The 12,888-nt window shown below is 46.4% G+C and overlaps 1 protein-coding gene across 1 annotated transcript in view; it reads right to left on the minus strand.

Annotated features, from left to right (window-relative positions):
* Positions 1–12,888, minus strand: part of KCNC1 (potassium voltage-gated channel subfamily C member 1) — a 75,020-nt gene that overhangs the window by 8,409 nt on the left and 53,723 nt on the right. The window contains 1 exon segment of the mRNA XM_078148118.1: positions 9,307–10,240. Coding sequence (XP_078004244.1) covers positions 9,307–10,240 — 934 coding nt within the window.

Raw genomic sequence — 12,888 nt, forward strand, 5'->3', positions numbered from 1 at the left:
CCTCTTAGTCCCTAAAATCTCAAGCTGAGCTCTTAATCCCTTTCTCAAGACCTTGGCATTTGAGCTCACTCACTCCCTGCACTCCACTGGGTAAATATAAATCCCAACTGGTTAGTCAGACCAGGATCTCTTGTGCTGGTTGTCAGATCATTAAACAGGATTCTGCAGTAGGTGGCTGGGCCTTGTGTGGCTGAAGATAGAGCAAGGGGTAGGGAAGTGGTTTGGACTGGAGGGCTAGTCATTCTAAATGAGACCTCATTTGGTGGCATCTAACAAGTTGACAAACAGGCTCTGGGGGGTGGCCATGAAGAGTGAGAATGAACCCAAATGATCCTGGAAGCATCTTTTTGGAGGGTGATGCTTAACAGGCAAATCACCTTGATTTGTGTCAGTTGGAGGAGGGAGAAGGACCATTGCCCTCTCCCTAATCCCAGGCATGACATCCCAAGCTTTAGAAAAAGGGATGGAGCCAATTGTGAGTTTCCAACCTAGGAGAGTTGTCTGAGTTGTAGTAGGCATTCTGCTGAGCAATTCAGTCCAGTTCCCTCCTGGGGTGGGCTTTGGGTCTGAGTTGATGCTTTGGGCTCTTTCAGACACAGAGCCCATAGGGGGAACTTCAGAGGGACTACAGGAAACCATAGATTAGGGACGCCCCAACCCTCAACAGAACACAAGAAACTACAGACCAGCAATGGTGAAATGGTTACATGGGTGAAGTCTTAAAGAGATGGTTTCCAGGCTTTGAAATGGGCTGAGATGAGCTTCCACAGGAAGGATCATTTTTTTAAAACTTTGGAGCAACAAGTACAACTGGAATGGCCAATGTTGGTCCAGGCCACGGGGGGGGGGGAGTCCTGACTCTCCATGCAGATGATCTGCCCCAAGAACCACTTACTCTTTCCATCAATACCTGGCATCAAATGAAGGTCCTACCCTCAGTGGGCATATGAATTCATGGATTTGGGGTACAGATAGAAATTTCCATGTGGTTTTTTTTTTTGGAATCTTTATGACTGGCCAATTTGGGGCACAGGCTGATGGAGTTTGGAAGAAAAACATCACAGAATAAAATGGGGCCGCCTGTAACATACACAAGTTATGAGCAATGTATAAGAACCAACGAGTAAATGTCAACAAAATGTAGAGAGGGAGAGAAAAAGAGAGAGACACGGTTAGTGGAAGAGAGAGAGAAAAAAATGTGAACAACATAAAAACATTTATTCCTAGTCCTAAAAAGCTGATCAAATTTAGCTATTCTAGGCTTCCTGTGCTCTTCCCCCCAGGCTTTCAGTCTTCCCCAGCTAGAATCTGATGCCCTCCACTCTGCCAACCAGCAGCTGGTCCCACATGGAAGGACTCCTATTGGAGTTCTTCTCCCCAGGTGCCTGCTGATTCATCATAGGGTCTCTTGGCTTCTCCACTGGCCACAGGTACCAAACCCTCATTGATTGCATCTCAAGAACCCATGAGTCCAGGAGTGGGGAGCCGACCTACCTCAGAGCCCATACTCACCGCTTGGCTGACCAGGGTGCCTTCAGAAAATGGTGTCCCCCAAAAAAAGACTTTTGCAGAATATCAGGGTGAGCCTGTGGCCCATGGATCCCACTCAGCTGGCCATGCCCACCTGCCCCATGGCAAAGCCCAGCTTCCACCAAAGACTTGTGTCAGGGCAGATGGGCAGACTCCTTTGGGCTTGGGTAGTTCTCTTGGAACTCCCTTCTTTGAGCTCATCCTTAGAGGGACCACAGGTGCTGCCCTTTTCTGCAGCTCTGAAGAGGGAAAGGCTGAGAGCCAAGGGCTGTGAGGAGCTCCCCAGGCTGGAGTCTGCTCCCAGTCAGCCTTGATTTCCCTATCATCCCCAATGGACACACTCTACAGAGACTCTATCTCAGGCACATCACCAGAGAGAACTGAAGCAACACGCACAGGAGCCAGAGCGGACATGACCCATGAAGACTGACAGATGGGAAGAACAAAAGGAGGAACAGATTTGGGCCCATGCCCAGGGTGACATGGGTTTGGGGATGCTGGCTTACTCTGCCTATAGCCCAAGCCCAGCCGGTCCTTCTTGCCTCAAGGGAGCATGGGCTGGAATTGCAGGTCAGGTCAGGGTGAGTTGTTTTGGGTGGGGGGTGTGATGGGTGTGGGGTTGAGGAGGTATGGATGGGTTTGATTATTGAGGGAAGAGGTTAAAAAGGAATTCACTTTTTGTAGGGGAGCAGGACTCCCTGGGGATGGCAGTCACCAAACTGTCTGGGTACCCATCTTCACCTAGCCTGGCTGGGGTGCCCTGGGGCTGAGCTTCACCAAGGAAGAGGGAGAGGCTCTGATTTCCTGCCCCCTCATCCTTGCACTGGGGACTACTGACAGATGTGCCAGTCACTGTGGGAGATCTGGCCAGAGGTGAGCCTAGAACCCAATCTCTCATACACTTTCCACTGCACCAAACTACCTGGTTTGGCCTACCAAGGCACTGCAGTCCTTGCTAAGGTGGGACTCAAAGGAGGGACCTCCCCTCCCTGCTTACCTGTCCATGCTGCTGCCTTTGCCTGATTCTACGCTCCCCACTCCATCCTTTTCTCAGTGCCTCAGTTGCTCCCCTCACTGTAGCCCCTTCTACAGCAGCAAGCAGGAGGAATAAAGCAGATGGGAAGCCACGTAGAGACATGTGCTCAGCTATGCCTGCTGCAAATGAAGGTGTGGTGAGGGAAAGGAGTGTTCCCACCATGACCAGACCATTGGCTTATAGAACCATAGATTCAGAGCAGGAAAGGTCTTTAAAAATCCCCCAGTCCAACCTTCTCATTTTATAGGAGAGGAAACAGAGGAGGCACAAAGAGGAGTGATTTGCCTAAGGATACACAGCTATTTGCCATTTTGTGAATTCTCTATGGACAACTTTTCCATACGAAATTGACTTCCTCTCTACTTCCTGGTTCAGTCCTATGCAAGCTCCCCCATAATTGTTGGAATGTCAATCTACTGAAGCATCTTACTGGCCAGGGAGCCTGGGGTCTTAGGAGTTTCCCCTTCCCAGTAGAGAATTGTCCAGCTTGGGGACTATGGAAAGGAAAAGGAAAGTCTAGTAGCAAAAAGCTACATTCTGCCATATGGAGTAGGAAGCCCACCATGAAAGCAACATGTATGTGATCATCTGTGAATTGATGTGAATATCTAACAAGAATAATACTTTTATTGGTTAGAAGGGTTCCTCAGGAGCACTAAACTAATGAATACTTCCAAAAAGAGAGGTGGTAAGGATGCCAATCCCTTGTTCCCAGCATTGACTCAGCCTTGACACGGAACTCTGGGGTCTGGATGGTCCAGGAACTAGGGTGGTGGGTAGAGCAAGGAGAACAGGTCAAGAACTGATGATACCACTTAGGGCATAACTTTTGTCCACCACCCACCTCATCCTGGGACTGAGAGCACTTCCTTGGCATCCTAGACCCAATCTACCCAGCCCTCTTAGATCCCAGGAAAGGTTTTCTCCATTACGGTCCCTATTCTAATAGGTAGTTTGGTTGGCATGAATTCTTTAGTCAGCAAAATTCACATTCCTAAGGTATATGTAGCTCTGTGTGTGTGTGTGTGTGTGTGTGTGTGTGTGTGTGTGTGTAAGGTCACAGACTTTTGGGGTGCTATGAAAATAGACTTGCATTGCCTTTAAGGAAACGATCTTTTGTGAATTTCAGAAGTGAGCAGTATGTCAAGTTTAATTTCCTCCCTGGTATTATTTTGGGTGATGGGAAAAACTTTAATGATATATGATAATTTTTCTTTTTATTCTACCAACCTTCTAATTAGGGAGAGGAAGAAGTGATATTATGTAAACTAACTAATTACTTAGGAATAAAGGTGTCACACACCAAAAACCCATCATGCAAGCAGGAGGCTCCTTGTTTAGCTGAGAGTGAGCACAATTACAATAATTGTTAGCATTTATATTGTGCCTACAAAGCTCTATTTTATATATATATATATATATATATATATATATATATATATATATATATATATATGTATTAACCATCACAAAAACTCTGTGAAGTATTCATTACAAGTATTATTAGTTCCATTGTAGAGTAGACAAATGAGGAAATGAGGTCTGGACAGATTTTAAATTTTCTATGGGCAGAAGGCACCATTCTCATGGAGACTAGGAAAGGAAGCAGTGTACTTGGCATATGCTTGCTGTCTGGAGAACCAGAAAGGGTGAGCTAGGCCCTGTAGAATTTTGGTTAAAGATTATGTCAGAAGGTTTAGTTAGCCTCCAGGCTAGGGCTGAGTAAAATTCTCTTATATATACTCTTAATGACCTAACTTGATGAAGTGTGGCAGCAGGGAGGAAAAAGGGGAAGGAATGAAGGGGATATTAGAACAGGACAGTGAATTATTGGTGGCTAGAGATGAAGAAGCGAGAAAAACAATAAAGGATTTAGAATAGCAAATCAACGAACCCTAGAGGCCAAGCAGATCCACTAACCAAGAAGGTCAAGGCCTCAAGCCAGGGTTTGAAATAATCAAAGGTTTAGAAATTAGTAGAGTAGAAATCCTTGGTGCCAATGGAAAAGGTCCTCAGATCTGTTCAGAAAATGGCCTAGGAGAAAATTTTCATGATTCCCCTCTTAGATACACCTAGATTTCTTGAAGTTGTGACCCAGGGCTCTATCCCTCTAGTCTGATCCCCCCTTGGTCCAATGAATCCCCATCCAACCACCCTTAACCTATCTTTGTCCCTGGATCTTCTTTCCCTTCAGTCTCATCTTTCCTCTCTCCTTTGAGATCCTGTCCTTCTTGTTTACCCAAGATCCTCTTTATCTTCATTCTCTTCCATCCCTGGAGATCCTGTTCCTTTTCTTTTCCCAAGAGCCCTTTTACCTCTAGCCCTTACTCTCTTCTCTTCATGGAGATGTTATACCTCTAAGTCTGATCCTCTGTTCCACCAGAGCAGGGGTTCTTAATCATGATCTATGAACTTGGTTTTTTAAAATATTTTGATAATTTTATTTCTAAATAATTAGTTTCCTTTGTAATTGTATCTCATTTCATATATTTAAAAAAACATTGTTTTAAGAAAGGGTCCTTATCCAAAAAACAAACAAACAAACAAAAAGAAAGGGTCCTTAGGCTTCACCAGACTGCCAAAGGGGCCCATGATAAAAAAGCAAAACTTAGGAACTCCTGCTCTAGAATCTCTATTCCACCAGCTCTGACTCTCTTTTGCCCATGAAGCTCCTATCTTTTCATTTTCATCTCTTCTCATCTCATACTCCATGGAATCTCTATCCTTCCAGCCTTGACTCTATTCTGCTCCTAGAGCTTCTGTCTCTTCAGGCCCATCCTGAAGCCTTCTCTGACCCCTATCCCTCTAGTGTCCTTGGAGTCACTGTTCCTCTAGCTCTGATCCTCCCCTATTCCTGAAAACCTAGCACTTCCAGCCCAAACCCTCCTTCGTTCTGGGAGTTCATGTCCCTTCCAAACTTGAGCCTTCACTACCCATGAAGATTATAATAATTGACTTTTATGAAACTCTGGGAGAAAAGTAGGGGTTGGCTCAGGATATTCTGCTTTGTGGGTGATAGGAAAAACGTCCTGATCTTTCTGTCCCGTTCCCCCTTTTGACAGACAACAGACAAGCTAGCTAAGAGATTATATAGGAAAAGGGTCAGGGTGCTAAAAGTCAACCACTAATGAAGTTTCCTGATAAGCCTTCTGAGAGTGAGCCTGAAGTTATGGGTTGGATGAACAAACTCAGGTCAAGTATCCAGAAGACTTGATTGGGGGAAAAGGGGAGACAAGGAAGCTGGATATTATGACAAGTACTCCTAGCCTAGGGAAGACAATGGAGGCTGAGCTAAGGAACTTTTGGTTGGGGGTCAGCTTAGAAAGTTTAGATACCTGTCTTTGACTGGGTTGTGTATAGATATTTGTGGCTATATGGATACAGAAATACTTCTAATTATTTAATTAATACCCTAAGTATATCATTTCTGAAACTGTAAATTCTCTTTTCTCTTATGAATTGGAACAGGGATACAGACTGGACTTGTGATGTCATTGAGATAGAAGAGAAAACTCCCTCTATGGATGCAGGTTGGTTCCTCACTTCAATTTCTAGTCTTACAAGAGTTCGCTAGAGCAATGAGAGGTTGGATGCCCTGTCCAGGGTCCTATCGCCAGTATGTGTCACCAGCTAAACCCGATCTCAGGATATTCTGATTCTGAGGTTGGTTCTGTATTTATCTCTACTACGTTGCCTCTATTCTGGTAAGATCCAGAAATTCCTTTTATGCCCTGGAGCTGGTAGTGGCAGAAGGAAGAGGAGAAATTTTGAGTGGATGCCAAAACTGGACAGCCTATTTTGGCAGCAGGAGTAAAAGGTAATTAAGGAATAGGTACAGCAGGAAGTCAAGTGGACTCAAGGGCCAAAAAGGGTCCAAAGGGTCTGGTGGTCTTAAACTGGGATTTAGGGATCAAGGAATTATGGGAAAGACAGAAAAGTGAAAACCAAAGTCAAGGTTAGGTCCATTGGGTTGGCATTAAGGAACTAGAATCCTAAAAGGCAGTGTGGTTCCTTTTGCAATGGAGAAACATTTGAAGGAAGGAAGCAGATTAATGTACACTAAATGCGGTCATTGTATTTTATAGTTAGCTAATATCATTCAAAGCCCTTTCTGATTCCAGTCTGTTCATGAGGAAATGTGATCTCTGGTCTCCTTGTCCTTTGCAAATACATCAGTTAATAAAAACTTTCATTGGGATAATAACAGGTGTGTCTGACAAAAGACAATATGATCTTACCTTCAAATAAAAATAGAAATTGGTCATTTGTCCTACTTCAACAGGTAATGGTGTTGCTATGCTACTTTTGGCTAATTTAAGCAATGATCACTTAGATAGATTTCTACCTGACATAAAGAGAAAACTCCTAACAATGAGAGTTGTCCCAAAATAAGAATGGGTTGCCTCAGGAAGTAGTGAGTTCCCCATCTCTGGATGTCTTCAAGCAGAGGTTCTATGGTCACTTGGAAGAAATTCTTACTCAGAAACAGTTTGGATTAAATGATTTCTGAAGTCCCTTCCAGCTCTGAGATTTCTATGGTTCTGTGATTCCCCAGCAAGCTGATATAGTTTAGTCCAAGGTCCAAAACTGTGTCCTTCTTAGATGCTTTGTCCTTCTAGCCATTCCCCCCATCTTCTTCTGAAGCCCCCATCCCTCTGCTGTTCCTCCAGCCCTGCTCCTAGGATTTCTGGCCCTGCAAGAAGGAAGGTGAAGTGTCAGATGGACCCTGGGGTCTCACCGAGCAGAGCAACTCTTTCTCTATCCAGTATTCCTCACAATCCTGCTCCGGTATCTCTCCCTTGTCTCTTTGGGATGAAGCTTCAACAAGAAAACACATCTAGGAGTCAAGGGCAGTGATACTAGCCAAGAGAAAGGGCTTCATCTAACAAACCCAGCTAGAAGGGATGTGGGGGTCTACTATAGCAGAGGGGCACCCCAGCTGAAGTGGGTGCTGTACTACTCTTCTAGCAGTGGACCAATGTCCTCTCTCCTGCTTTCCCTGGGCCATAGGCTGATATGGGGAAAGCATAAAGCTGAATCCTTTATTTTCTTCTCCTGGCCCACCTTATGTATAACAGTAAAATGGAGTGAGTATGCCAGCAAGGAGTGAAGAGGGAGAGGGAGTGTCAGCACCCGGGGCTGGGGTTGCAGCTGAGGTGGAAGCATTCGCAGAAATCATGAGAACAGCCTCCATAGTAAGGTGGGGGTGGTAGAAAATGAATCCAGAGCTCAGAAATCCCCACCACTCTCAGGCAGCTGATTAGTCTGCCTGCCTGCCCCACCCCAGTTGAGCAAAGAGTGGGGAGGGGTGGTCCAGGATGGGACTTTGACTTGTTAGGCTAAACTCTGCATGTTCAATGGTTTGGCTTTAACCAAATCCACCTGCCCAGTGATTCACTGCCTGCTATCAGCTGTCATTGTCCTTTTCACTAATGCCATTGACTTTGAAAACCACTGTTGTCTACAAAATACATCAATGCTAGTCCATGGGTAGAGGTAGATTATGGGGTTTGAATCTTCAATTCAGATCAGAGCCCCATAATTTTATGTGCTATTTGTGGATTCTCATAAAACTGAGAGAGTCCCATGATGACCACTAGCCATGGAATACTAGAATATATCCCTCTGTGACTAGTATTGTTCCCCCAATGCGGAATTCACATGAAACAGATTGTTCACTGGCTGGGTTGCTCATATTGCTGTGGTCAATCCCAGCTGGGAGGAAACCCCTTCGCTGCCCCGACCCCCACCTCTGCCCACCCCACCCCCCCACAAGGCTGTCACCCACAGCAGTTATGTCTAAGCCTGGCTGCTCATGCTATTACTCATTCTATTTCTTGGCCCAGCAGCCCTTTGCATCAGGAGGCTGCTGGAAAACTCTGGATGGACCACTCAACCCAAACCCTGGAGAGAAGCAGACATGGAGAAAGCTACTGTTGTGCCTGAAAGCTCATAGCTACAAATGCTGAACATACCCTAGTGTGGTGGTACAGGATGGGGCATCTGCATGCTATGGAGTATGCATGTTACAGCCAGGGGAAGCCCTCTGAGGAAGGATGGGGGCTTTGGGGCTTTAGTTCTACTCAGCAGGCAGCAGGCAGGTGGTGGGACCATGCCCCCAAGCATTCTGGGCCCTGGCCTGCCCTACCCTGCCCTCCCTAAGAGTTGCATCGTGCATGATTTCTGTCCTCTAAGCCTCTATGGGGAAAGAAGGGGGTGGTGACCCTAGGTGGAAAAGAGTCAAAGAAAACCCAAACCACAAGTCCTCTTACTTTTATGAAAAGCCACCCTACCCTTTTCCCACCCCCTCCATCAGATGGGCCAGTGACCTAGATCAGAGACCCACCCTCAGGCCATGGCTCTCAAGGGCAGCCCCTATTAAGGGTCTGCCCACTAAGATAGTCCAGCACCAGGGCTGTGGGTGCCTGCGACTCTTCCTCGAGGCAACACTTTTTTTCTCTTCAGAACAACATGAACCTTTGTCAAGTGTCAGGCGCCTTCCTTGGGGACCATCGGTAAGGCCCTTCCCACTGACTCTCTCTCCTTCTCCAGTTGGATGCTCAGCCTTTCCTGGCCCCCCCACCCAGGCTCCACAGGCCAGGATTCTGTGTGGGACCATGGGATACTAACAGATCCCTGGGCTACCCATGGTGCTAGGAAAGCAGTCTGACTGGATCTCAGATCTCTACAAGGGATGGAGGTGAAAGGTCAGATTGACATTCCTCTGAGAGGCTTCCTACCTGCTCTGTTAATTTCTAAAATCTCTTCCTGGGCCAGCGGGCATGTGTCACTCTGAGTACTGTGATGTGGAGAGTTTACGACAGATTTACAATAATTGGGGGATCCCAGCTGCGGTGGTCTCGGAATGTGTTTCTTTTTTTTCTTTGGTAGCTTCTGCTTAGCCATAGCTAAGGAATAGTACATTCCGAAATTGTTCACGATGACGGGCACGGGCATAGCAATGGTCAGCACCCCTGCGAGCGCACACAGCGCCCCCACTAGCATGCCTGACCATGTCTGTGGGTACATGTCTCCGTAGCCCAGTGTCGTCATGGTGACCACCGCCCACCAGAAGCCGATGGGGATATTCTTAAAGTGCGTGTGCTCACTGGCGCTGGGGTCATTGGGTTGAGCACCTATCCTCTCAGCATAGTAGATCATTGTGGCGAAGATTAAGACACCCAAGGCCAGGAAAATGATGAGCAGCAAGAATTCATTGGTGCTGGCACGGAGGGTGTGCCCCAGGACCCGCAAGCCTACAAAATGGCGGGTCAACTTGAAAATTCTCAGGATACGCACGAACCGGACCACTCTCAAAAAACCCAAGACATCCTTGGCAGCTTTGGAAGACAGGCCACTGAGTCCAACCTCCAAGTAGAAAGGCAGGATGGCCACAAAGTCGATGATGTTCAATGAATTCTTAATAAACTCCACCTTGTTGGGGCAGAAGACAATCCGCATGAGGAACTCAAAGGTGAACCAGACCACGCAGACCCCCTCGATGTAGGTCAGGAAGGCCTCGGTCTCTGCCTCCCGGTAGTAGCGCACCTGGGTGCCATTCCTAATGACTTCAATTTCTGTTTTGTTCACGATGGGGTTAAACCGCTCATGGGTCTCCAGGCAGAAGGTGGTGATGGAGACCAAGATGAAGAAGAGGGAGGCAAAAGCCACATACTGCAGAGAGGAACAGAGAAGACAAGTTAGTGTAGAGGGACAGAGTAAGTGAAGCAGAGGGGCACCCAGAGCACTCAGGGAAGAACATTTGGGAAACCCAGGAAGGGGTGGCTTCTTCCTGAGAGGTGAAGTGACTTACCCAATATCACACAGATTAAGCAGCGAACCCAAGACTATGATACTCCATTGCCTATAGCACTTCAAGGTTTACAAAGCTCTCTCCTTACAACTCTGAAAGGTAATTAGTATAAGCATTGTTAGTTCTACTTTACACATGTGGAAACTGAGACTGAGAGGGTAGATGACACACAGTTACCAATTGCCGAGTCAGGACTTGAACCCAGGTCTCCTGATAATTATACACCTGGCATCCTTTCTACTCTATCCACCTGCCTCTCTAAGAAGCCACACCTTCTGACTCCATCGATCTTCCCACTTTGCAGCATCATCCACCTGAGTACCATCTGCATCAAAAATGCCTCCTTCAGTTACATGGGTTTGGAGGAAATTCTAGTATGGTTGGGCCAGAGCAATCCTAGGCATTTGAAGGACTTACAGGCTGAAAGAGAATATTCTACCTAACCAACAAATTTGTAGATGATGTCATCAAGACCCAGGGAGGGGCAATGATCTCTCAAAAGTAATGGGGGCAGAGATGGGTTTGAACCCAGGTCACCCATAGGACCATAGATTTGAGAGAGGCCAAAGAGGTCATCCAGTCCAGCCCCTTCAGTTTTACAGATGAGGAAACTGAGGCCCAGAGAAATTAAGAGTAATTTGACCAAGGTAACAATATTTTTAAGTAACAAAAGCAAAATTTGAATGCTGGTCCTCCAGCTTCAGATGCTGGGGTCCTTCCTTTAAATTCACACAGCCCTCACCTAAGGCTATAAGGTGGCAAGGGTCCTCAGATTGTCAGAGTCTACTTAGGACTTGGGGGGTAGTAATGGATATAGGTCATATCAGGGCCAGATCTTTGGCATTTGGCTTCCTATTCTCCCAATCTTGACCAAAGGGCAGGCTTCCAGGGCAAAACTAGGTTACTGGAGGTTCACTTCTGATCCTCTCCTCCCAGCTCCCTGGGGGTTAATTAACACATCTTCAAAGTTGTGTTAGAGAGGAGAGGGAGGAAGGTGGGTCACCCCATCCGAATTCTGACTCCCCTGGGAGGCCAGTAATCCCTCTGAAAGAAGCTGGTGCAGGGAGCTCTAGGGCTTTCTCTGTAAAGATAAGTCATCATGGGCAGGGTATGATTATTTTTCAGCCATTAGCCTAGCTGCACCTGGCAGGAGGGGCCAGGAGGCCTCGGATTTAAGGCACTTCTAAAGGAAGGGACTATGAGGAAGCCTTGGATTATTTATGTGCCAATAACTCAGGTACGGCTTCCTCCAGCCCTGAGCCCCAGACAAATCCCCATCTCCCAGCATCTCTAGCTAGCTGGTCTCTTTGTCTCCTGCTTTTCCCATTGTCTTTCTGTGCCTCTGTCTTCTCCCTCCTCTCTGTGCCTCTTTTCTAAGCAGGTAGTGGACAAAGGGGAGGGCCATCATCACAGGCTCTCCTGATTCCCAGATTCCCTGATCTCCCACTTTCATTGTTATCCAAGCCCTGGGGCAGGGAGAGGATAAAGAAAGGGGGAATAGGAAGGGGAATTCAATCAATTTAAACCCAATAAATAATCATTGAAAGTCTACTATTGCAAGACCCTATACTTGGCACAGACATAGCTTCAGCCCTCAAGAATTCTAGGAGGGAAAAAGATAAAACCAATTCAAATGTGAGACAGAGGCAATAAAAGTCATGTAGAGTTCAAGAGAGGGGACTCACTTTCAGCCCAAAGGCTCAAAGACAGCTTCCTGGAGGAGGTAGTTTAAGCCAGGCGTTTAAGGATAAGTAGGATCTTAACAGGTATTAAAGGGTTGGGATATCTATTGGTACCCACCTAATGTCAAGAGAGCTATGGCAAGGGCTTTCCACCTTTTTTGTGTCATGGACCCCTTTTGGCAATCAGGCCATGTCTATGGATCCCTTCTTATAATCATGTTTTTTAAATGCATATTAAATGCATAGGAGTAAATAGGAAACTAATTATATTGAAAAACAATTATCAAAGTATTTTCTTTTCAAACTATATGGACCCATGGTTAAGAAGCTTTGATTTAGAAGAAGGCCTTCAGCACCATCGGAGGACTCACTCTTCAGTTGTTTTTCAGTTGTCTGACTCTTTGTGACCTCATTTGGGGTTTTCTTGGCAGAGCTACTGGAGTGGTTTGTCATTTCCTTCTCCAGCTCGTTCTACAGATGAGGAAACTGAGGCAAACAGGGTTAAGTGACTTGGCCAGGGTTACACAGCTAGTAAGTATCTGAGGCCAGATTTGAACTCAGGAAGATGAGTCTTCCTGACTCCAGGCCCAGTGCTCTATGCACTATGGCGCCACCTAGCTGGAGGACATTACAGAAGAGCCATCCAGGATGAACACGTGATTGAGGGATTGCACACCCTTGGACGGATCACCATCATGGACAAGCTCTCAGATTCACCAGAGGATCAGCTGGGGTGCATCTCAAACACAAGGATTGGTGTGAAAGAAGCCATGTGGTACAGGACTCAAGAAGAACTGGGTTTGAATTCATACACGGGCTGTGTGTCC

The sequence above is a fragment of the Phascolarctos cinereus genome, unplaced genomic scaffold, assembly GCF_003287225.1.
Source record: "Phascolarctos cinereus isolate Bilbo 61053 unplaced genomic scaffold, phaCin_HiC Scaffold_9;HRSCAF=440, whole genome shotgun sequence".
Taxonomy (NCBI): domain Eukaryota; kingdom Metazoa; phylum Chordata; class Mammalia; order Diprotodontia; family Phascolarctidae; genus Phascolarctos; species Phascolarctos cinereus.